General features: G+C 38.5%; 1 protein-coding gene across 2 annotated transcripts; it reads right to left on the bottom strand.

Annotated features, from left to right (window-relative positions):
* Positions 1-244: 244 nt before the first annotated feature.
* On the bottom strand, positions 245-20199 carry LOC122089028 (nuclear pore complex protein NUP1-like). Of its 2 annotated transcripts, none has more exons than XM_042658443.1 (9): positions 19825-20199; positions 14243-14292; positions 8598-8719; positions 6370-6577; positions 5888-6190; positions 5702-5788; positions 4851-5609; positions 2912-3393; positions 245-2371 (listed from the first exon to the last, which is right to left on the bottom strand). In XM_042658443.1, exons 1-9 carry the CDS (start codon positions 20072-20074, stop codon positions 787-789), a joined length of 3846 nt encoding a protein of 1281 aa, XP_042514377.1. In that variant the 5' UTR covers positions 20075-20199; the 3' UTR covers positions 245-786. The 2 variants fall into 2 exon arrangements, with proteins under 2 accessions (XP_042514377.1, XP_042514378.1); XM_042658444.1 differs by having other exon boundaries at positions 14243-14289.
* Between the last annotated feature and the right edge of the window lie 4272 nt (positions 20200-24471).

Raw genomic sequence — 24471 nt, 5'->3', positions numbered from 1 at the left:
ATGCACCTTCCCATGGCCCCCAACATATCTAAAATTTCAAAACATTTTTTAATGGAATTTTAAGGTTATTTTACCACTGGGCCGACTCCAATTGCATTGAAACTTAAACAGGTGGAGAAGGGACCTTGGGAATTACCTGTCCAACAAAATATGGACACCATCTGACAAAGCAATTGGTATATCAGCCATCCAATGTTCAGTTTGACAATGTTAGCCTCACAACATGGCTCAAAAGAACACCAAATTCACTCATAGTACCATTTTGAACCATTTGCCATTTAAATGCTTAACAAAAAATGTACATTTCCACTGAAATATTCAGGTGCTCCTGCTCTACCACATTCATTACATTCGATTGGTAAATCATCTTGCCCAACAATAGACAGCAAGATTATTAAATGAGAGCATATGGAAGGCTACTGACAGGCAACTGTTCTTCACAGACATGAGCCTTTCTTCCTATGTTACACGAAAAGTACACTAGAAATGAACAGCAGTGCTCAACCTGGACCCAGAAAGTAACTAAAAGACCGACAGCAAACATGCACTGGTATCACTACAAAGACTTGACCAAAATTGAAACATTATAAGCCCGCACTGGAAAGACCAAGTATAAGGGCCACCAGACTTCAGGTCTGAGAGAGGCTGATTTACCTTACTAGTACTAAACATCTGAGGAATAACATCAGGCACAGCCAGCAAGTCGCTCATCATGCACCATGAAATGATCAGGGTGTTCCTCCCAAATCACTAATTCATCCAAATCAGTTAATGAACAAGCAAGGTCTACTTCTTCTGCATCTTGTATCGTTTTGGTCGGAATATTTTCCGATTAGATTTATCAGCTGTACCCAATGAGACGCTTCCCCCAGGAGCCTGAAATGGAGACGAGTTCTGTGTAGCAGCCGGATTCTGTTGGGCACCAAACTGGAATGGAGCTCCTGATGGAGCAGAATTAAACATGAAACCTGGTGAAGGGGTAGTAGCTGGCTCGCCAAATGTCGGAACAATTGGTGCAGATGCTTGTACTGGGTCCTCTGCCATGCTATCTTCCATGTTCATCTGGTCATTAGCCGGACATGATGAACCAAATGTAATGCTTGGATTTGGCACACTAAACACAGGCTGTGATGAGGTAAGAGAGGCCGACAAGGTGGCCGAAGAAGCTGAAGTGAATGAGAAAACTGGCCCTGATGAGGCACCAATACCAGAGCCAAATCCCATTGGTGCACTACCAGTAGCAGGACCAGCAGTTGAGGATCCTCCAAATGAAAACCCTGTTGCCGGAGATGCAATAACAGTAGCAGCGCCAGCAGCTGAGGATCCTCCAAGAGAAAACCCTGTTGCTGGAGATGATGCACTAACACTAGCATCAGCAGCGGTCAAGGAACCTCCAAAAGAAAACCCTGACGCTGGAGAAGATGCAGAGCTAAATGCCGTACTGATTACTGATGATTCTGGCAGCAAACTAGAACTGAATAAACTGGCAGTGCTAAAAGGTTTAGCCCCCATAGAGAAGGTAGTTGAAGAATTCTGTCCAAAGCCAGAACCTGAACTGAACAGTTTAGAAGCAGAGCTTGACGAGCCAAATAGAGAGCTGCCAGTGCTGAAAGTAGAAGATGCACTCGGGCCAAATGTGGGTGATGCGGCAGATGAGCCCAACTGGCTTGGAATACTCTGAGTAAAAGGTGAAGTAACAGCTCCGGATGCTGTCTGCAAACCAAACACGGGTCCAGTGCCAGCACCAAAAGGGTTAGAACTCAGATGATTGGCAGACGTAGAGGAACTTGTAGTGCTTGCAGAGGCTACATTGGGGAACCCGAAAATGCCATTGCCTGTACTTGTAAGGGAAGAAGATGTGGCACCAAAGCTTCCACTGCCAAAAGGTGGAGCCATCTCGGCCTTTTGCTCGAAAACTGTTGACTCTGCCCCAGAAGTTGATGGCTGTGACATTGAACTTGATGGAGCTACTGCGATAGTGGTGCCAGATCCGAACTGGAATATGGGCACTGAAGAAATTGCCAAGGACGCAGCTGAGGCAGAGAGGCTGCCGGTGGTGGTGATGCCAGTGGTTGCAGAGCCATTCACAAAACTCAAATTTGCAGAAATAGTGGAAGCTGGCACTGAAGAAGCAGGGACTGAGAATAACGAAGTTGATGGTGCAATTGAACCATTGCTTAGATTTGAATTGTTCTTTGAATTGTTGAAATAGAAAGTGCTTGCAGTGGTTGACGTTGACACACTTGAAAAAGTGGCATTTTCATGTTTCCTGAACAAGTCTCCAGTCTTCAGCACATTTTCTTTACCCCCTGTATCTGATTCTGCAGCTTTGGTAATAACTTCTGTCGCTGTAGCACCAATTGTAGCAGGGCTATGAATGGAAACGGAATAAGGAGAGTCAACAAAAGGTCTGCTAGAATATTGCAACAACCCATGGACAATATTCAGCCATATTCTTCAGAAAGAAATGTTCATTTTTCATTTAAAAATAACAGAGAATAAATGGGACCATCAAACAGTAGATTTCAACTTCTGGTTATCACCAGAAAAAGTTGTAAATCTGACCGACCAAATTATCATACAAGTCTCATTACTCACAAGTACAGAAAATAAGAACTATAGGATTTAGAGCATATTCATGAATTATGTTATGTTGGTTAGTCGGATAAAAACCAAATAAGTTTGAACCAGAGAGAACTGTGCATTGAATTTTCAAGTGAACTCCACATCCGTATATAAAGAATGAGTTCCTTTCCCCTCATCAAAATACACAGGAATGAGCAGATATATTCACAACCGAATGGATTGTGAAGAACACGACAGAAAAAAAACAGCACAATCAGCGTTTCAACCATCAAAAAATGCAGATGAACATTATTCTAGGAAAATAATTCCAGGCATTGAAACTGACCTGCTTGATGTGTCCAGCTCTGAGCCTGACTCAGCACCAAATTTCCGTCCTGATGATTCACTGAAACTGGAAACCAATGAAAATGTAAAAGGTGTTGGTACGACTGCGACTTCGGGCCCAAAGTTGAACATCGCAGAAGAAGCTGGTGGTCCCTTTGTTGGAACTACATTACCAAACAATGGAGGTGACTGACAGAGGATAGCCGGCTGAGCAACTGTGCTCAACATTGATGTCACTGGAGCAGCAAAACCAGGGTTCTTTTGATTAACCCTGGGACCATCAGAAACTCCTGTAACACTGAATTTGTTCAATATCAAACTAGTAGGAGTTTTGTTTTCAGAAATTGAAGGCTTCTCCACAGTAACTGTTTCAGCAGCAACAGTTTTGTTCTCCTCCACAGTTGCATCATCTAGTTTTTCATTTCCATCAGCTGTATGTACACCTTTGGTAATACAACAATCATTATCCAGCTCCAGAGAATCCTTCAAAATGAGAAATAAAAATCAATAAAAAAGAGGCGAGTACATATGAAGTTGACTGAAACAGACCAAACATAGGTTCCCTAAAGAAGACAGCAATCAAGTTCTCCGTTCCCTCCACCAAATGATGGATAAAAAAAATATTAAGCACACAGAATTCAGAAGTACCAGCTAGGAATTGGAGGGTTTCCAAATTTCAAAACCAACGTACACTGGAACAGGCTCAATCTGATGATCAGGAGCATAGTTGTCATGAAGACTAGGTGTCCTAAGGCGTTGGAGGGGTACCTAGGCATTCAGTATGTAATATAGCAGTGATAATTTTATATAATTATGCTTACATGCAACATAGAAGCATAGTTGTCATGGCGTCGCCTAGGCATCGCCAAGGTAGCGATTTGGTGTCCTGGTGGAAAAAGAAGTTCATGGCAGTGCTACGATTTACGTGACTCACAAATGGCGGTCGCCATTGGCTGATAGGCTTCGCCATGGTACCGCCATGGACGCCAGGTCATGCCTGATTCACTAAGCTGTCGATTTTTTGTAAAATGCAGGGTGATTTTGATAGGGCTATGTTGATTTTTGATGATTTGATGCTACTTAATGTTGGTTTTATATGGTATAGGATATATATTGTAGGCTTGTAGCATGCTAAATAACTTTAGAAAATAGGAAAAATAAAAAATGACACATGGGCGATTTGATTGCCATGGCAACGCCATAACGGGCGATTCATCGCCAAATCGATTAGCCACCGCTCCACTGCCTTGGATCGATTTGACGTCGTGACAACTATGCATAGAAGCCATATCAATGCTAATAACGACATAATATGAGAAAACCAACATATAATAAACAAACTCTATGCTAGAATAAAGTACATTCACCCACAAAAAAAAAAACACATATACACACACAATAAACATAAATCAACGTAATTAAGCATCAAAAACCTGATATAACATATGCATGTTGTCACAAGGCCACAAGGTGACGCCTAGAATCCATAACAGTTGCCTTTCTTGCATCAAACAAGGCATGTTGTCACCTTGAATATAAGAAGACGCCTGAATGCCAGGCAACGCCTTGACAACTATGATCAGGAGCATCACATAGTAGCTCCAAAGACTGGAAGCTCCGGACATCAAGAATATGTCCTCATCAAATATTTAGCATTAGGTGGAAAATAATAGTTGGGCTAAATCAAAGAATAGATAAAGCGACAACAAGAAAAGATATGTTCTGGAAGACTTAGTAAACAAGAGCATATCAACAACAACTGGCTAGTGCAGTTGGTGAGCTGTGGTATGCAAAAATCCCATGCTCACCATGGTCTCGAGTTCGAAACCCCTGGCTGTTACCTACTTCCCTCCCTACCTATCAGAAAAAAAAAAAAAAAAAAAAAAAACAAGAGCATATTCTTGATGGTCTAATCAGAATATGTAAGAGGAATCACAAACCTCATGCGCAATCATCTGGAAGGCTTGTTTCTTCTGTGGATGGGTGACAACAGAGTTGGAAATCACAGATTCTGCAGTCCTAAAACTAGGGACAGTTTCTTTTTTCAATGCAGTTTTTTCTGTGCCATTAGCCTCAGAAGCCAATTTGTTTCCAGAAGCAGCAATCTTCAACCAGCCATTTTCTTCAACTTTGTCCAGCTTTCGATAGGCAGAATCTTGAATAACAGGTAGAGCTGCACCACCAACGGCATTCAAAGTACCAGTACTTTGGACATTATTCAGAAACTTTGATGAACCTACTTCATCCACCCTCTGAAAAGCCTGGCCATGTAACATATTAAGTGAAAGTTTTGCAGATGATTTCTCCCTGGCAGTAGCTAGCTTGAGCTCAGATGATTTCTCCTTTGGAGAAGGCACCAGCTTATCAAGCTGCTGCAAAATTTTTTCGGCCATCTCACTTGACTGAGAAGGAACAGAAGCAAAACTTGTTCCGGGGATGCTATTGCTCCCATCTACTGCAATTCTCATCTTTGGGGTGTTATGCCTGGGTTCTTCCAACAGAAGTGGCTTCTGAGTCAAAGAAACAGAACCTTGAGCAAAATCAGAACCCAATGCAGTTCCACGAGCACGAATAGGAGTCTCAGGAGCCAGTGAGCCAATACTTTTAGGAGACATCAGATTGGTCTTTTGACGGATCCTGCGTATGGGGCCAACAGATCCAATATCATTATCTAAAACTAAACTCCTCCGCTTTGAGACCTGGAAAGCGCATTGGGATAAGCCCAATAATCAGATCATGACAGTGAATTTCAATAAGAATAGCATAAAATGGCTTCAAACAATAAACTGACCTGCTTTCCAATAGAAACCATGCTGCTCTCCAACGTCCAGGGAGATGTTGATGGGCCAGCAAACCGATCATCTGTATCCCCAATACCCTGGAAAATGAGCTAAATAAGAATTTGTATCCTATGAGAACAGATAAGATGTGTGTGTGTGTAAGAGAGAGAGAGAGAGAGAGAGTATATCATATATACCTTGGCAGTGGTATGAATTCTGGAATATGGGGTACGAGCCATACTGTAGATGGCAGATCTCCCTTGAGATCTTGGGGTCTGATGACCATTTTCAGAAACCCCAGGGATGCCAGCAGAGCGAACTGATGATCTTGGTACACGTGACATACCAGATGACTTCCTTGGAAATGGGACATTACTTAGCAAAGGTACCTCTTCTCTGACACTACGCAAACCTAATGTTGATGGGGACACTTTTGAAGGTCTATTACCCATATAAGCTTTTGCAAGCTCTGCAGGCGATGCAATGTCTTCTTCAAGGACCTAAAAGACAATAAAAGCAAATGGAAAATTTGTAGCTTATATACAAACTAAAGCAAATGGAAAATTAGTAGTAGCTTATATGCAAACTTTAAGACTAGAACCATGTACAAACCACCGTCAAGCATTTGCAACTACGCTAAAAAGATATAGGAGAAAAAGAACCGAATTTGTTTTCCTACACTTGAACTAACAGCAGGGGCTGAAGCCTCTCCCAGCAATCTATGGGTATCGAGTCCATTTTCTTGCACTAGAACATTTGCAGATTTCACTTTGAGATTATAAGCTACTGGTTGCGATGTACTAGGTTCAGATCTTATCTTCTCATCCTCGGCAGGTATATCAACAGTTCTTGAACACAGTAGTTCAGTCAAACGGTCGATCTCAGCTCTGCAGGCAATGGAAGTCAATCAGAAAAAGATTCTAGAAGTGTTTACAGAAAAAGAATATTAATTTAAGAATGCATCCAACTACAGAAAGAGCATGCCAAAAGATTACACAAAGGATAGGTATCCAAACAATGCAGGCATCAATAGACCAGACAGTAACAATCATATAATCAGGACATATATTGGTCCAAGGGATATCCAAGGTACAAGATCCAGAGAATAGAGGATCTGATACAGGAGGCACTTCCGTGGACCGGGCCGAACCTGTTTGAGAGCCCCGATCTGCGCCCGAATTGGGATTTGGGTTTAGTAGGATATTGATGCAGATTCATAGTTGAACCAGCTTGGCCCGTTTGGCCACGAGACCAAGATTAACTGAGTCCAATTGGGTTTTGTGGGCTAGTAGAATATTTAGGATTTTTATTTACTTTTATTGGGATAAACATGTTATCTTTAATTTGGATAGGTCAAGTAGGAGATTAGATTTATTTTCCAGTTTCCTTGTTAGAGTTTATTTCCTATTGAATAGGTTTCCTTTGTTAGTTGGTTTTTCTTCTTATATATAATAGCTTGTACTTGGGACTTCAGATTAGAGAATGAATTGAAAGAATTGGTTTTAGAGTTACTGTGGTGTGGCGTGGCCTGCAGCCATCATATCCTATCTTTCTTCTCTTCCCTCTTCCCCATTTCGTTGCACGATTTTCTATCATCCTTCTCTCTTGTTGCTGTTATTTACACCCTCTTCCTTCTTGTTTCCTAATCAAAACCAGTACCCTGGGCTTGGAAGAGTTGGTTAGAACTTACAGATTACCATCATATCGGTCTGGAATTTTAGGGGATAAGTGCTCTTCCCTCTGTCTATTATATTCCTGAAGTTTCATTCCCAAATCCCTACACCCTTCTATGAATATCGAACCAGGCATTATTGCTGGTTGGTCACCGTTCAGTTGCGTTTCAAGTCCTTTGATCTCTCTCGTTGTCTTGTTGTAGGTTCTTTCTATCGGTGATCCTACTCCTAGGGTTTTGTTTCAGAGACTATCCCAATCTCGCAAATCATAACCTGCAATCAGAGAGAGTACAAGGAACCCACAGACTTACATATGGTCCAACACCGAAAAACAAGGGTCCCTTATTTTTCAAAAGGGAGTCCCACCTCAAGACACAGGCTTGTTTCTTTTTTCTTAATAGGGTTTTTATGCGGCTTGAACTCTTCTGCCAGTTGTGACTTCAGCAGTTTTTTTTTAGATTAATCATTGGTTTCCGGGCTAGTAATTGCTTGATTCAGCAGGCTTGAGTGAAACAATACATCACCTGAATTTTCAGGTCCAACAGGGACCATATGAGAGCGGTCTTGCACTTGAAATCATCTTCTCTTCGGCTGTTTTGTTGGCCTTTTTCGTAAGGTTGAAGAAGAAACTGGTGACAATCTTTTATTTTAACCATCCCATCCCCCTTTCCATTAATACCACTCCCCTTAACTTCTAATTCAGCCCTTATCCTAATTTTGTTTTATTACCTAGTCTATACCTGAACAATAAATACTAATCCCTTTTGTGTCCCGGCCCATCTTACTCTACCCAACAGTTCCTTAAACTTTCTGTTTATTTACCAAACTGACATAGCCTTTTAAAACTTGGGAGTCTTATTGATTGGATGGCCCCCATAAACGATTCGAACCAGGTTTTGAACCTTGGATTACAAGAGCGGGAGATCACACTGCAAACACGCCATGTAAATACAGAAAGAAATGTACATAGCTTCTTCAGAATTCCCATTCTAAGGTAGGCATTTGTCGGAGGAAGACTTAAAAAAATTACAGAGGGTGGTGAATCAATTCTATTAAAGGAAGGAAATGGAACCAAAACTACCACATGCAATAATGGGCTGCAGTTATAATTAAATAGAGTTAAAGACTACTGAAAATATCGACAGAAAATTTTCATGATGTTGAAAGGAAAAAAACAAAGCAACTTAAATCTAAGGCAGCTAAATATGATTTGCAATTTATTGTAAATACTTGCCTAGTAAATGTCTTCTGCTTCAGAATCTGCTCAAGCTCACCAATCCCACTATTGTCAGAATGATTATTCAGGTCATCACTTCCATTGACAACTGGTTCTTGTACCCCAAAAGGATTCTGTGACTGAAAGTTTTGCATAGAAGACAACGAATTTAAGGTACAGAATCAGCATTATATGGAAGAAAAAGAGTTTATTACAAAATGCTGAAACTAACTAGAACAGGAATATAACTTCAAGTTTCAGGCAAATTGAGAAAACAAAAGTAAATGATTACGGGATTCTTTCCTATAGCCATCGATTGGCTGTTACAAAAAAAGATATTTTTCTGGGCATGGGAGAGAGTTCTAGGAGATTGAGAAAAAAGATACACAGCTTTGTGCTTTGCTCTGTGAGGAAGTATGGTGAGATGCCATTGGTGAGAGGACCAAACAAACGGTGAGAGGCCGTGGGTGAGAGACCCTGGACTGAGATAGTCCCCTATCCCTCCTTCCCCTTCTTCTCCGTTTTCTGTTTTATATTTCAATTGATTATATTGTGTGATGCTACAAGTTCTGCCATCGAGAACCTTAAAGTCTATTCTGGAATTATGAGATTTTAACCTATTTTCTGCCATATCAGATTTGGTTATGATTGGTTGTTGTGATTTGCCAATTAAACCTGAGATTTATTGATCATGTTTAAGATCCTGCCTGGGGCTAAGTCCTTCGTGATCCAGCCTTACATTGGTGAAGTCGAGGCATGCTTTTCCAAGTCATGGCCAAATGGATAAGATGCGCAAATAGATTATTGGTTTTATATGTTCAGAATATTTAATTGATACCTCACAATTTACAATGATCGGCATTCCCTAGTCCATCAAACATATATATATCAAAACCAACATCTGTTCAATAGGTCATGGGCGAGCCATAAAACCTATAGTGGGCATCAAATCATAGCTCAGGGCATCTAAAATGAAGGGAAAAGAATTTTATTTTGCAAACACTTGATCCTAATAGGCTAATAATGAAAGCATCATAATATTGAAGGAAGATACACTACTTCTCAGAGATTAGATGAACATGTGAAAGGTAACTATGAACAATTTCAAGAAATTATTTAAAAAAAGGAACTAGTGTTCTTTTGCTTTTATGTAGCATTCACTCAAATTCATCTGCAGTTTAGTTCAGCGTACCAATTATCTTTTTCAGCTTTTATCGGATTAGATCATACAACATATATGTTACTTACTCAGATTATTAAATCTATTTTCAAGAGAAGTCTCCATTATAGTCTTTCAAAACATATTTAATCCTTTCATAATCCTGCCTCTTTAAGTTCTATTTATTGCACTTCCAGACCAACCATGTAATCTGCATATAATTTAGTTTCTTTAATATGTATTTGACCCTGATGCAGCAGGCCATTTTGGGAAGGATCAAGGATAGGAACGTCATCCCACCTAGCAGCATGACTTGGTAGGCACTTTTCTGCATAGAATTAAAATTTCTCTTGCTTTGATTGTGTTTGATAATCTTTTGCATAGTTTTGCCCACAATGTAGGATTTTGTACTCCCCCAACTCTTCATATGGGTCTTGGCTTTATAGTTGGAGATATAAATCTCTACACCATGAGACTTTATCATAACCTAGTCCCCTCCATAGTTAATGCAATGAGATACAATGCTCAAGCAAACCTTTATTTCACAACTAGAATGATTGGAAGCATAGTTGTCAAGGCGTCGCCAAGGCGACGATTAGGCGTCGAGGCAGTTTTCCTGAGGCCTAGGCGACAGTCGCCTTATCGCACTGCATGTCGCCTCGTGCTTTGGCACTTATTTATGCCAAATATCATTTAAATAAGCAAATACCCCTTATTTGAATCCAATAAAAATAGTTTAAAAATCAAATTCCAAAACGATAAAAAATCAACCCCCCAGTCCAAGAACAAAAACTGAATTTTAGCTATAGGAGCGATTTTCAACTTTTATATGTTGGGGTTTTTCTCAATTACGAAAATTTTATAAATCCTATCATAAAAATATATTGCTAAGAAAAAAGTCCGGTAAAATAATTTTTTTTTATATCAATAAAACTATTTTCATTCAGCCGATCTTAATAAGCATTCGCACACTTTAAAATAAGTTTGACCAGAGCATAACTTTGTCATTACAACTCAGATTTAAATCATCTTAGACTTGTCGGAAAGTTGGTTGTATGTTATACCTAATACAAAAAATCTCAGGTAAAAACAAAATCATTTAACGAGCAAAACTTATTATAGAACAATAGAATTTCTTTAAATGTTGATTTTTCATAACTAAATGTGACCTAATGTTGATTTTTTTTATGATTTGATGTGGCTAAATGTTGATTTATAAGGTATATGTAGCTTACTAAATAATGTTAGAAAATAGAGAAAATAAAAAATAACACTTGGTCACCTTGGTTCGCCTTAAGGCGGGTGCCTTCTCGCCTAAGCACTTAAATAGCCTCCAATGCCTTGGTTCGCCTTGGCGCCATGACAACTATGATTGGAAGCCACATGTCTCTCTAAGTGATCGTAACACTCAACTCAAGTCAACACAACTTAGCTAAGCCTTTTCCCAACAAAATGGGGCCCACAAAGACTCTGCTAAACCATTCACCTCTATTTAAGGTCATGTTAGCTGTCACGTCTTAGGTTATTCATAGCCTTCGTTTTTCCTTCTCCAAGTCCCACTAAATGACTTCCATCCGTACTAATTCCAAGCATTCTCTCACTCCACAAAGATCATGTAAATGCAAACAAAGCATAAGCTTTACAGAATTACTAAAGTAAAATAAAGCTATCAGTTTCCCTAGTGAAAACCACATTGATTTATAAAATCCCAACAGTATCTTGGTTAAGGCTCAGTTAAGTCTCTCCCAAAGAACCATAAAATAGTTGAAAAGTTTGATCCCGCAGATTGCAATAACTGGTTTGACTCCAAATATAGCTCTTCTTCATGCAAATAGGAAACTCTTCTATCCGTACTAATTCCAAGCATTCTCTCACTCAACAAAGATCATGTAAATGCAAACAAAGTATAAGTTGTACAGAATCACTTAAGAGAAAGCTATCAGTTTCCCTAGTGAAAACCCACATTGACTCATAAAATCCCAACAGTATCTTGGTTAAGGCTCAGTTAGTCTCTCCCAAAGATCCATAAAATGGTTGAAAAGTTTGAACGTGCAGATTGCAATAACTGGTTTGACTCCAAATATAGCTCTTCTTCATGTAAATAGGAACCACATTATTTTTCCTTTGTCAATCCAGCATTATTAATTCTAATAATTTTACTTATCCGACATCTAACATAATATGACTCTCTAGATATCCTCTTTCATTCTAGAATGTTTGCACAAGAATCTTTCTACTATCCCAACTCCAAAATTCTGATAAGGTTATGGTGACTACTGACTACTAACCTTAAATTTAGCCTCACTAAGGATGCTCATGTAAAGAATTAGAGTTTTCCAGAAGGATTTCCATATGATCTTTATTGACCTAGAAAAAGCCTATGACAAAGTCCCTAGAGAGTTAATCTAACATGTACTAGAGAAGCGAAAGGTGTTAAGTATGTGCAAATAATTAGAGCTATGCATGAGTGGTGACTAGTCCAAGAACCGTAGGAGGTCAAGATAGTGAATTCCCAATCACAATCAGGTTACACCAAGGATAAGCTTTAGCCATTACTTGTTTGCGCTTATAATGGATGAATTAATCAAGAACATTTAGGATAAGGTTTTGTGGTGTATGCTTTTTGTTGATGATATTGTTTTGGTGGATGAAACAAAATCAAGGATTAAAAGCTAAGTTGAAGTTATAGAGATTTGTACCAAAAAAAAAAGTTATAGAGATTAACTTTGGAATTCAGAGGTTTTAATATAAGTAGAAAGAAGATGGAGTATATGGTATGTAACTTTAGTGACATTGAGATAGATGATGAAATGGTGGAAATTGAGGAGAGAGATACAACAAAGAGATTATTTACAATATTTAGGGTCAATCATTACTAAAGAAGGTAATATAGAGGATGATGTTTCACAAATATTTAAAGTGGGATGGATGACATGGAAATGTGCGTCTAGAGTGTCGTGTGATTGACGCATTTCTTTAAAGCTTGAAGGAAAATTCTATAGGACTGTTGTACAAGTGGTATGATGTATAGGACAAAACATTGGACAATTAAGAAGCGTCATATAGATAAATTAAGTGTAACAAAAATGAGGATGTTCTGATGGATGTGAGGCAAAACAAGGAAGGATAAAGTAAGGAATGACCATATTAGGGCGGATTTTGGAATTACTCTAATACATAATAAGCTCCGAGAAAGTCATCTTAGGTGGCATGGTCATGTTCAACTGAGGCCTTGGGATGCACTAGTAGGGAGAAGTGATTTGATTCAGATTAAAGGAACTAAAATAGCTCGGGGCAGGCCTAAAATAACCCTTAGAGAAGTAGTGAGGAAAGAAATGCATAGCTTAGGTCTTGACCCATGTATGACCTCGAGTAGAGCTATTTGGAGGGCTAAGATCCATGTAGCCGACCCCATTTAGGTAAGATATTTCTGAGTAGTTTGTGCTGTTGCGGTGTTATGTTATTTTTACTATTATTTTTTAAATTTTGCCTTTGCTCTGATCCATGTAGCCGACCCCATTCAATTGGGATAAGGCTGAGTTTGTTGCATGTTTTTTTTGTTGTGGAAGCAAACCACTTCCGTAGCATCCCACTTATCGTTAAACATAAATTTCTACATTTTTCCCGTTCTAGTCTGTTGCACTCCTTTAAACAAGGCATTTCAACCCTGACCTATGCTTGAATGCAATAATAATGTTTTTCTCCCCCCCCCCAACCCACCAATTTTCCTTCTCGAAAATTCTCAAGTGAACTCTTATTGTATTATTTTAATTCAATCAGCCATTTCACTTTACATAAAACTAGTGACTCCTTCGAAAATTCATTACCATCCACTTTTTTTCTTTCAAGGTCCCAATATTCATTTTCTAAAGCTATAAAATTATATTGCTCTGTGTGTATAATTCCCTGACTTAATTAGAGAATAGAAGATATTTATGAAAAGTAATAGCAAGTTAGATTTTAGCCATCTATTGCTTCTTCGGCACCAGTAAATAAATACCAAATCATGTTCAATTTGGTATGATTTGGCATGAGTAGATTGCTAAGGATTCACATTTGGGTGAAATTTGATTGATAACTTCAGCCAATCAAATTCATAACTTCTGATATTGCTATTTGAATGTTACACTAAATTAAGAAATGTTCCTATAAATAAAAGTAGCATTACTTCATATTGACGCCAACAAATTCTGAAATGACTCAATATTGGGAACATTCAGAGTCCAGTCTAACTCCCAAATCAAATGCTACTGAAATTGGACAAATGAAACAATTTGGTTCAGTAGAAGGTTCATCAACAAGACATCGAAACCACAATTTGGGGTGGGCAAGTGGGTGGATATTATGGCCATCTTGAATAAAAACGTAGTTAAGGATTACTTGCAGATATATGTAAACAAAACTTCATCAATGAAACTGAGGTCATTATGAAGATGCATAGAATCAAGCACAATGAATGAGCCACACTAACTAAACAATAAGAAGAAGAAAGATTCTGACTTACAGCAGAAACTGCTTCAGTAGGTTCATTACGCAGTTCACGGTCTGCCTCTGCTAAATAACAATTGTGTAAAGAATGACATTACAATAATGAAGATCCAAAAATTCATTCTTCCACTTCAAATCAATAGAGCAATATACAGGTAAACAGTAAAAAAGCTACCCCCAAGATCCCACCAAAGAAAGTAAGAAAACATGAAAAAAGGAAAAGGAAATTACATTAGTAAGAATAATCAGCATTGGATCAAACAGAAAAAGAAATGCATGCACAACCTCAAGGTAGTGATATTTTTTTCTATAGATACTAAAACTAACAAATTCTGATATTCAGAAATGCAAAGTTTCAAATTATGGGGAGTAAATGATGGTACAAATGTTCACTTCAAATGTTAATATTGGCATACTTCATTTTTACCTTTTTTTCCCCTCCCCTTTTTCTTGTAAGTGAGTTAAGAGCTACTCCAATTTTCAAACCCAGTTTTGTGGCACCAGCATTCATAGACCAATTAGAAAAAGCTACTTCACTCGAATAAGCTTAATTGAGAGGACAGGACAATAAAAGCAAAAACTGATGACTTTAGGGCAGGGGGATGAGGCTTCTTTACTAAAAGGAATGAAATGCTCATATGCCAAGTAAAGGTCTATTCAGTGGTGCAACAATAATAGAAGCATAAAACTAATGAGTCTATGAAATTATGGGAGAAAGTTATTGAAGCCCACTTGAGAAGAGAAACTACTACCTCGGAGAACCAATTTGGTTTTCTCTCAGGTAGATCCATAACAAAAGTTATTTACTTACTCAAAAGGCTCGTGGAAAGATTCAGAGCTTCCAAGAAAGATCTCCATATAGTCTTTATTGACCAAGAAAAAACCTATGACAGAGTCCCTAGAGAGTTAATCTAGCATGTACTAGACAAGAGAAAGAGAGTTAATCTAGCATGTACTAGAGAAGAGAAAAGCGTTGAGTATGTGCAAATAATTAAAGATATGAATGAGTGGTGACTAGTGCGAGAACTGTAGAAGGTCAAGGTAGTGAATTCTCAATCACAATTGGGTTACATCAAAGATCAGTTTTAAGGCTGCGTTTGGTAAAGTTTCTGTTCTAGAAACGACATTTCGTGTCAAAAATGGAAATTTCAGTTTCTATGTCAAAAGGCTTTTTTCTTTTTGGGGGGGAACGAAATTGGAACAACGGAACTACCATTTGTCGTTCTGTCAATTCTCGTTTCTACCTTTTTTTTTTTTCTTTTTTTGTTCTAAAAAAAATGAAACACATCATAAATGCACCAAACGCTTTATTCCGTACGAAAAAACTCTAGAAATGTTTTTCTGGAACGTTACCAAATGCAACCTAAGCCTTACTTGTTTGTGCTTATCATTGATGAATTAATCAAGAACGTTCGATGAGGTTTCGTGGTGTACGCTTTTTGTTGATGATATTTGGTGTAGATAAGTCACTTAATGGGCTTATTTTATTGCAAATAAGTAGGGATATAAATGGATAGTCGAAAATCCATATTCGATCCGGGTTCGTATTCGTTTAGGGGTATCCATATTCGAAAAATACATATCCGAAAACTATCCGAATCCGTCCAAAAACTAAGCGGATACGAATATGATAATACTAGTTTCCAACCGATTATTATTCGATTCGTTTAGCTATCCAATGGTAACGAATATCCGTATCTGTTTCTCTGAATCTGAAAGAAACCTAACACCTAATCCAATATTAGATTAGGATTTTAAAGTGGGTTTTTGTTGTGATTCTAGGCTATGTGATTCCAAACTAAATTGCTTGAACGGATTTCTGTACTTGTTGTGAGTATGTGTGATGGTTTTCATTTAAAATTACACACGGGCAAGCAAAGAAGTCCAAATTATATTTGGATATTTGGTATCCATTTGTTAAACGGATCAGATCGGATAATATCCTATTACCATTAAGATAAACGAAATTTGAATTTAATAGTGTTTTAGATATCCGGTCGGATAAACAGATCGAATTCAGATAGGCTCCTATTAAACGGATTCGAATTCGGATAGGCTCCTATTCAATCCGTTTACATCCCTACAAATAAGCCTTCGGTTAGGTTATATATGTGTTGGGCCTTTGATCCCATGGGTTTTCTTTGTAATGGGCCACTTTAATAGGCCTAAAATATGGGTAGAAAGTAGGAAAACGAGATTTAATTCATTAGTTTAGTTAGAGTCTTGTTTTGAGTCTATTTCTTTTGTTATTTCGATTTTCTAGTCAGTTTAGGTTTCTTAGTTAAGGATTGGGTTAGGCCTTTCCTTTTTAGTGTTTGAGTCAATTTTGAGTCCTCTATATAAGTTTGTGAGAAGGAACAATATTAAACACGAATTAATGAATGAAAAAAAAAAAGACGGCTTATGTTATTGTGTTGTGGAATGCAGTTGGGTGAGATGCTCATTCACTAGTTCTTCCCCCTTCTCAACCCTCCATCGAATTCTCATTCTTTTCTTATTTTTCTTTTATTTCTTTGCTGTGAGAGAGTGTTTGAGAGCTAGAACCAAGCCTATTGGAGGACATCTTCTCTATTCAGCCAGAATTTCAAATCTTGCCTGGGATTAGGATCATTTGTGATTCTAGTTCTACATTATTTAGTATCAAAGCTACGGCTGAAGAGAGCTCCAAACAATATTCACTGGAGGATGTGATGAAATCCCTCTAACGGCTAAACACGAGGATGGATACTATGTACCTAATGCTCAAAGAATTGAAAGAGGCTACCGCTGCCCAATCTAATGCTCAACCACGTTATTTTCGTGGGGAATTCCTTGAATGGGTGCATGGATTGGACGTGTATTTTGACAACTACAACTTGACAGAGACACAAAGACTCCAATATGCATGTTTCCAGATGAGTAATTGTGTTTAAATACAATGGAGAATCCGTGAAAGGCAACTTCAAGCTCAAGGTCGTGAGCCTAGACTAGGGACGAGATGGAGTACAACTTGGCAGGCATGTATCTCTCTAAACATGAAAGAAGAATGCACTTCCCTCCACCAGATTTTCAAAAGCCACCCACATGTCACAAGATTGCTATTGTCAAGAAAGAGTTGGTCATTGACGTTCCTATCAGTGGTATTCATGTGGATGAAATCGAAAGCGATGTGGTCACAATGGTGGACAAAGAGATCGAACCCAAGGAGATTAGTGCTACAACAACTATGGTGATTATGGACAGCCAAGCGGAAGATCCTTAAGGGTTCGAGATTCTTGTAATGGTTGATGAAACCATTGAGGAGACTGTGAACAACAGCGACAAAGGACTTGAAGAGCCTATGATCGAAGAAGAGCAAGTAGAGGACGTGCTAGAAGATGACCTCATGGATACATCTGAAGACCTTGAGATTGAGCATGTGGAGTTCATAATCCCATTGAAGTATCTAGAAGATCGAGCTCCTCACATTCTAGACTACATCTGTATTATCAAATAGCTACCTTAATTTTTCTCCGACTTGAAGAGGGACGTGCACCATGCTATAATCACCCTCACTCTACAAAATTCGATGACGAATTTTTTCTAAGAGAGGACGAATTGATGCAGATCAATCACTTAATGGACTTATTTTATTGTAAATAAGCCTTAGGTTGAATTATGTATGTATTGGGCCTTTGATCCCATGAGTTTCCTTTGTAATGGGCCTAAAATATGCGTAGAAAGTAGAAAAATAGGATTTAATTCATTAGTTTAATTAGAATCCTATTTTGAGTCTATTTCCTTTGTTATTTCAGTTTTTCAGTCAGTTTAGCTTTCTCAGTTAGTTAAGGATTGGGTTAGGCCTTTCCTTTTTAGTGTTTGAGTCAGTTTTGAGTCTTCTATATAAGTTTGTAAGGGGCTACAACATTGACCACGAATTTATTTATGAATTAAAAAAAAAAAAGAATGGCGTTGTTGTGCTGTGAGATGCAGTTGGGTGAGATGCTCATTCACTAGTTCTTCTTCATCCTTCTCAACCCTCCATCGAATTCTCTTTCTTTTCTTATTTTCCTTTTATGTCTTTATTGTGAGAGAGTGTTTGAGAGCTAGAACCAAGCCTATTGGAAGACATCTTCTCTATTCAGCTAGAATTTCAGATCCTGCCTGGGATTAGGATCACTTGTGATTCTAGTTCTACATTAATATTGTTTTAGAGGATGAGACAAAATCAGGGATTAATGCTAAGTTGGAATTATGGAGATTAACCTTGCAATCCAGAGGTTTTAAGATAAGCAGAACAAAGAGGAAGTAAATGGTACTAAATTTAGTGACACTGAGATGGATGATGAAATTGTGAAAATTGAGGAGAGAGAGATACCACAAAGTGATTATTTCTGATATCTAGGATCAACCATAACTTAAAAAAGTGATATTGAGGATGTTGTTTCGCGGAGATTTAAAGTGGGATGGATGAAATGGAGAGGTGCATCCGGAGTGTTGTAGGATCGACATATTCCTTTAAGGCTCTACAGAAAAATTATATAAGACTCTTGCAAGACCAGCTATGATGTATAAGCCAAAATGTTGGGCAGTTAAGCCATCATATAGATAAATTAAGTGTAGTAGAAATGAGGATGTTCAGATGGATGTAAGGCAAAACAAGGAAAGATAAAGTAAGGAATGACCATATTAGAGCGGGTTTGGGAATTACCATGATACATGATAAGCTCCGAGAAGTCGTCTAAGATGGCATGGTCATGTTCAACAGAGGCCATAGGATGCACCAATACAGATGAGTGATCTGATTCAAATTAAAGGAACTAAAAGAGCTCAGGGCATGCCTAAAATAAACCTAGGAGTAGTGAGGAAATACATGGATAGTTTAGGTCTTAACCCTTGTATAAAATTGAATAGAGCTATTTGGAGGGCTAAGATCCATGTAGCCGACCCCATTTAGGTGGGATATAGCTGAGTAGTTTGTGTTGCTGCAGGGTTGTTTTCTTTTTACTATTATTTTTAATATTTCGTCTTTGCTCATGTCCATGTAGGCAACCCCATTTAATTGGAATAAGGCTGAGTTTTTTGTTGTTGTTGTGTTCCTTTCTTCTAATATTTTTTTTTTTCTTTGCTCAGATCCATGTAGCCGACCCCTTTTAGTTGGGATAAGACAAAGTTGGTTGTTTCTATTGTTGTTTGTTGTTGCTCATATACCAAGTAAAAGACATCCAACAATATTCCAGTGAACTTATGAAGTGGATTTCTTCTTATTACAAGGATTTTTTTTCCAACTTACAGAGTCCAATTATGGGAAATCCATCCAATTCAAAGTAAAAACTTGTTCTCATTGGAGGCATTGAACTCATCAGTCTCCAACAATATACGAATTAAAAAGGGGAAATTTTATGATGCTCCCAATCAAGATCATTAATGATAAATCAACTGATTGCATAGGAAGCATCAACTACAACATTTTCTAACCAATGAACCCAATCAAACAAACCCTAGAACCAAAAAATAAATAAATAAATAAATAAAACCCAGAAATGGAGCAAACTTAAAGTTCCCCCAACAAAAAGAGAACAAACCCTAAATAGGAAAACAACAAAAAGATCAATCAAATGTATTAGAGAGAAAACAAACCTGAAACCGTCTCTGGAGCGGGAAGTCTCTTGCGGAACACAGAAGAGAAAAAACTCTGAGCACTTCGGGCGATAATTCTAGAAGCTGGATCCACAATCTTCGAAAGCCATCCATTGTTGTTCCCTCCTTCCACAGGGTTCCTCAGTGCGGTCACTGGTCGATCATATGGCGTCGTCTGTCTTCGAAACGGTCTTTTTCGAAATTTCCCACCTGCTCCTCCTTCATATCCCCCTGCCGCCGCGGTAGACATGAAGGAAAGCTCAAACTTCACAGCTCGCGCACAAAGATTATGAAACAGAGAGAGCGCGAGAGCAAGAAAATAATAGGGTTTTTATTCGGCGCGGTAGGGAGAAATGTTACACAAGCACAAACAGGCAATATAGTGAGAAATATGAGAGATTCTTATTTCTATAAGCCGCCGGTATAGTAGTAGGATGAATTGGAACTGCGTACGGTACGACGTAGATGGCTAACGGACGGTTCCAAGATCCAACTCTAACGTGAGTCGAGCTCACTGAGAGGCCACGATCCTCCCCAATTATGTCAAGGGCTATGCGAGCCGTTGGACCCGCATCTCCGACCTCCGTTTCCAGTGATTCTTCCGTGAGAATATTCGGATATTGTGGTGTTTCTTTTCATGGTGTCTGATGCGGGCCCAATGTGAATGAAAGAAGATTGTCAAATAGATTCCAATCCGACGATGTAGAGGGAGACCTCACATGACAAACCTTTACTGTTACTGTCAGTGTCATTTTTTATTGAACATAGAAGCGTGGAGTTTTGGATTTATCAAGACTTGTGACGGGCCAATTAAGTGAAAGCACGTGTCATATTAGAGCGGGCGGTTAACGAATACTTTTATTTTGAATCTAGGCGGGGTTGTGGTAGAGACTTAGAGAGCCAATAAATTGATTCGTTAGTGTACGCCTCATGCGCAATACGCATTGTAACTGTGGGTCTCATTAGCCGTGGGAGGAAGAGCGCCGACAAAATTAGTGGGTGCACGCGGCGAAGGGTGGGGGGCGCCTCTAGGCCTAGCTTCACAGTTGACATCTCTTCCAAGTCTGTGCCGTTGTCCATAGTGTCCATTGACACATGATGAAATGACGATTAACTGTTTGAGTAATGTGTGAAAAATGAGGGGTGACCGGGTGAGTGGCAGCAGTGCTTAAGCTCTCGCAATTTACAAACACCACATTTAATTTGATTCGTTGATCATTTTATAAATAATCTAAGTCGTCCATTACTCCCATGTTTCCATCAGTGACATATACTTCTACCGTGGGTTTCTCATTTCTGTCATAGCTTTCATCTGCCTTGATGGTCGAGGGGTTGCTCCAACTATTGGTGGTCCCCTCATCTTTTTGCAACTCGGTTTCATCCCCACTGTTAACGGAGAAGGAGGGGGTGTGATGGAGGACTAGGGGCAGAGTGGGTTGGTGCACAGAGGAAGGGCGGTGAAGCTCAGAGAAGGGTTGAAGAAGATTGTAGCGGTTAGGTGCAAACGGTACCGATCAACCAGTTGGTCGTATTCTAAGGTGAGACGAGCGAGGTAGAGTTGACTCTCTGTGGCTATTTCGTTTCTATCTTTGTTGCAGGAGCAACCAGAGGGGCTTAGTGACACGGAGTTCGAGGGAGGTGTTTTCGTAGAGAATGAAGAGGAACCGAAAGAAGTGAAACTGAAGCCTTCATATTGCGATGCTGGTGAAGCAGAAGGACTGAAGCCATCATCAGTGGAAGATTTTTCTTTCTGCATTTGTTGAATGTGTCTGAGCATAAAACAGAGAAATCTCAAATCATTTCTTCAATCAACATTTGGAGTTCTTTCTCTTCTAACCTTTCTCTCTGAAAGAAATCAATTAGAAAATCACAGATATCATAGAGGTTGTCAAAAGCTTCATGATCTCCAGATCTCCAGATCTGAATCTCCCAGCAGATAAAAGTAAAACAGAGATATAGTTTACCAGAAATGGAAAACAACATTTTACATTGAACTGAAAATTTCTCAATAATAAATAGCAAAAAGATACGTAAAAGAGATCATCGATTGCTTCAAAATTGTGATTTCAAGAAGCCTAGATGTGCGATGGGTTGAACGATACAGCGGATTAGTGCAATAGCTTGCTGGATGGCGATGGAGGTTGAAAATGGCGAGCAAGGGTTGGAAATGGTGAGCAGTGAACAGAAACAACAAGGACGAGAGTGTTAGAACTCCCTATGGGTTTGAGTTTGAAACCATATTGAGGAAACCACACAGGAAAAATAAGAATACTAATCTAATAAAATTATGGAGGATCGATTTGTACATTTCACCTAGTATGTTGAAGATGATTGATGTTGGTCACTCCCACTTTCGCTCTCTTGGCTTGGCTATGGATCTTCTACAGCCCCTTAAACCTCCTTGGTTCTCTCACTTTAGTGATAAAGTGGGGAATAGTGAATAATGGCTGTAGGGACCCAAAACCTAGTATTTATAATACTGTCATGCACTCAAAACCCTAAAGCACAATGGGTTGACCCAGCATATCCCTAAGCTTGAGAGTGGACCGAACCGGTTCATGCAATTTGACTATCACCTATTTAATTAACCCGAATAATTAATTTAGCCCATAAATCCAACAATCTCCCACTTGGGCTACAGTAATTATAAGGATGTCTTTTAAATTTGTGTGGCCATAGAATCTTATTACATTAACCACTCTTACTGTGATTCAGTTGAAAAACCACTCACATCGAATAACAGCAGAAGACACACCTCAATATACGGCATACAACTTTCTGTTATTACAAACATAAGTAAGTTTCATAACACGAATCTATGTGGGATACCATCATAGAAATATTGACATATCCTCAAATTACACTATTGTCATTCTATGTAGGTCCTTAACTGAGATATTATCCTTCACTGTGGCAAATCGCCTTTGATCTGTGGTTAATATCTAACTGTGGCCTTTCGCCTGCAAACTGTGGCAAATATTGCCTATGAACTGTGACAAATGCTCTCTTAAAATGTGACAAACATTACCTTTTGAACTGTAGCAAAATATTGCCTATAACTAAGACAATTACTGCCTATAAAAACATTTTCAAATGAAATCATAAACCAAATATTTCAAGAAATAACTGTGCATAATGTCAATGCTAAAACTTAACCATAATTCATCAAACTGTGCCCCAAAACATACGGGCTAAGGTTCAAAACATAAACAAATACTAAACAAAACCAGAGCTCCCACTAATCAAGCATTTCAAATAACTATATGTAAAAAAATCCTAACTACTTGATGGGACCAAATTTTACTTGCTCTCAATTGCTGATGATCAGTCTACCTCACCCTTTCTTAGTATCATCCTGCTTATCAACCCCAGAATTCCTCCTCTTAAATTTTTGTTCCTTCTGCTTGGTCCACCAGAAGATCCCTTGTGGAAAGTTGCATGTGCACTCTCAAACCTAGTTTGCTTCAATTTTTTTTCCTCTTGAGTGCAAATGGAAATGAGCTCATTTAGGCTCCAATCATCCTTAAGTGCAATGTAGTAGATTGGATAACCTTATACTGACTATGGAGGGTATTCAGTGCAATGTGTACAATATATTCTTCATCGATCTGTATTTCAAGATCCTTAAGTTTAGCTACACCCAAAATGTATTCTCTAACACTCCCACATCCATCATACCTTGTATTCATTAGCCTGGTCATCAATGTGGTTTTCTCAGCTTTCTTGTTGTGTTGAAATCTAACTTTAATAGCATTCATGAATTCTTTTGCAGTGTCTTTGATCTCTATGTTCCCACGTATAATTTCAGGAACTGCCTTTTTTAAAACCAGTATGCACTTTCTGTTTGCTTAAGTCCATTTCTTAAACTTGGTCCTTTCAGCACTTCTGCTCGAGTCTGTGAGAGGCTCAGGTTTAGGCTCCCTAAGTGCCAAGTCTAAGTCAAGAAGACCTAAATGCAATTCTAATTCCTCTACCCACTTTTGATAGTTATTACCAGTGAGTATTGGGATGGAAGATACATAACTTGAGGGAATGTCCATCTTACTACAGCAGTACCAACAACACAATACATGCCAAATATCAAAATATAAACCATAATATAAAAGCATGTAATACCATCAATATATTTTAAATAAGAGTTACAACTAAAAATATATCCCTATCCTTTGGGACAGGAATTAGTTGATGCTCTTATATTCTTCTTTTAACTGTGAAAGCAACACTAACTTTGGAATTCAATCACCTTTGGGCAAAAGAACTCCAAATTCAATGTCCCTTTCTGAAATGTGGATGATTATCCTCAAACCTTGATGACATAACCTTTGGGAAAGTATCACCTTTACTGTTGGAGAAGATATAATCGAACTAAATGTACCACTTTGGTGGGTTTCACTCAGTTCTATCATATCTTTCCCATTGGAGATGTATATCTTTATGTTCAAAACATACATATAAATGTCACTAGGACAACAATAACCATACAAAAGTCACAACTGTAACTACATTCCTATCCTTTGGGCTAAGAATGCACTGATTCTCTTGTAAATTCATATTTACTGTGAAAAGAACAATAACTTTTGAAATCCCCTCACCTTTGGGCTTAGGAACCTCTAGGTTACTGTCATTTTCTTAACTTTGGTGACATCA

This window comes from Macadamia integrifolia, chromosome 9 (genome assembly GCF_013358625.1).
Source record: "Macadamia integrifolia cultivar HAES 741 chromosome 9, SCU_Mint_v3, whole genome shotgun sequence".
In the NCBI taxonomy this organism is placed as follows: domain Eukaryota; kingdom Viridiplantae; phylum Streptophyta; class Magnoliopsida; order Proteales; family Proteaceae; genus Macadamia; species Macadamia integrifolia.
The sequence above is the reverse complement of the archived record's forward strand: the minus strand, read 5'-3'. Positions and strand labels throughout refer to the sequence as shown.

What these genes read in the sequence shown, in the direction of transcription:
- LOC122089028 (XM_042658443.1), bottom strand. Translation starts at nt 20,074, where the DNA reads ATGTCTACCGCGGCGGCAGGGGGATATGAAGGAGGAGCAGGTGGGAAA. An exon ending in CGCTCCAGAGACGGTTTCAG is followed by an intron (nt 14,293 to 19,824) that starts GTTTGTTTTCTC and finishes ATTGTTATTTAG; the next exon opens with CAGAGGCAGACCGTGAACTG. An exon ending in GAATTCATACCACTGCCAAG is followed by an intron (nt 5,789 to 5,887) that starts GTATATATGATA and finishes CTCATTTTCCAG; the next exon opens with GGTATTGGGGATACAGATGA.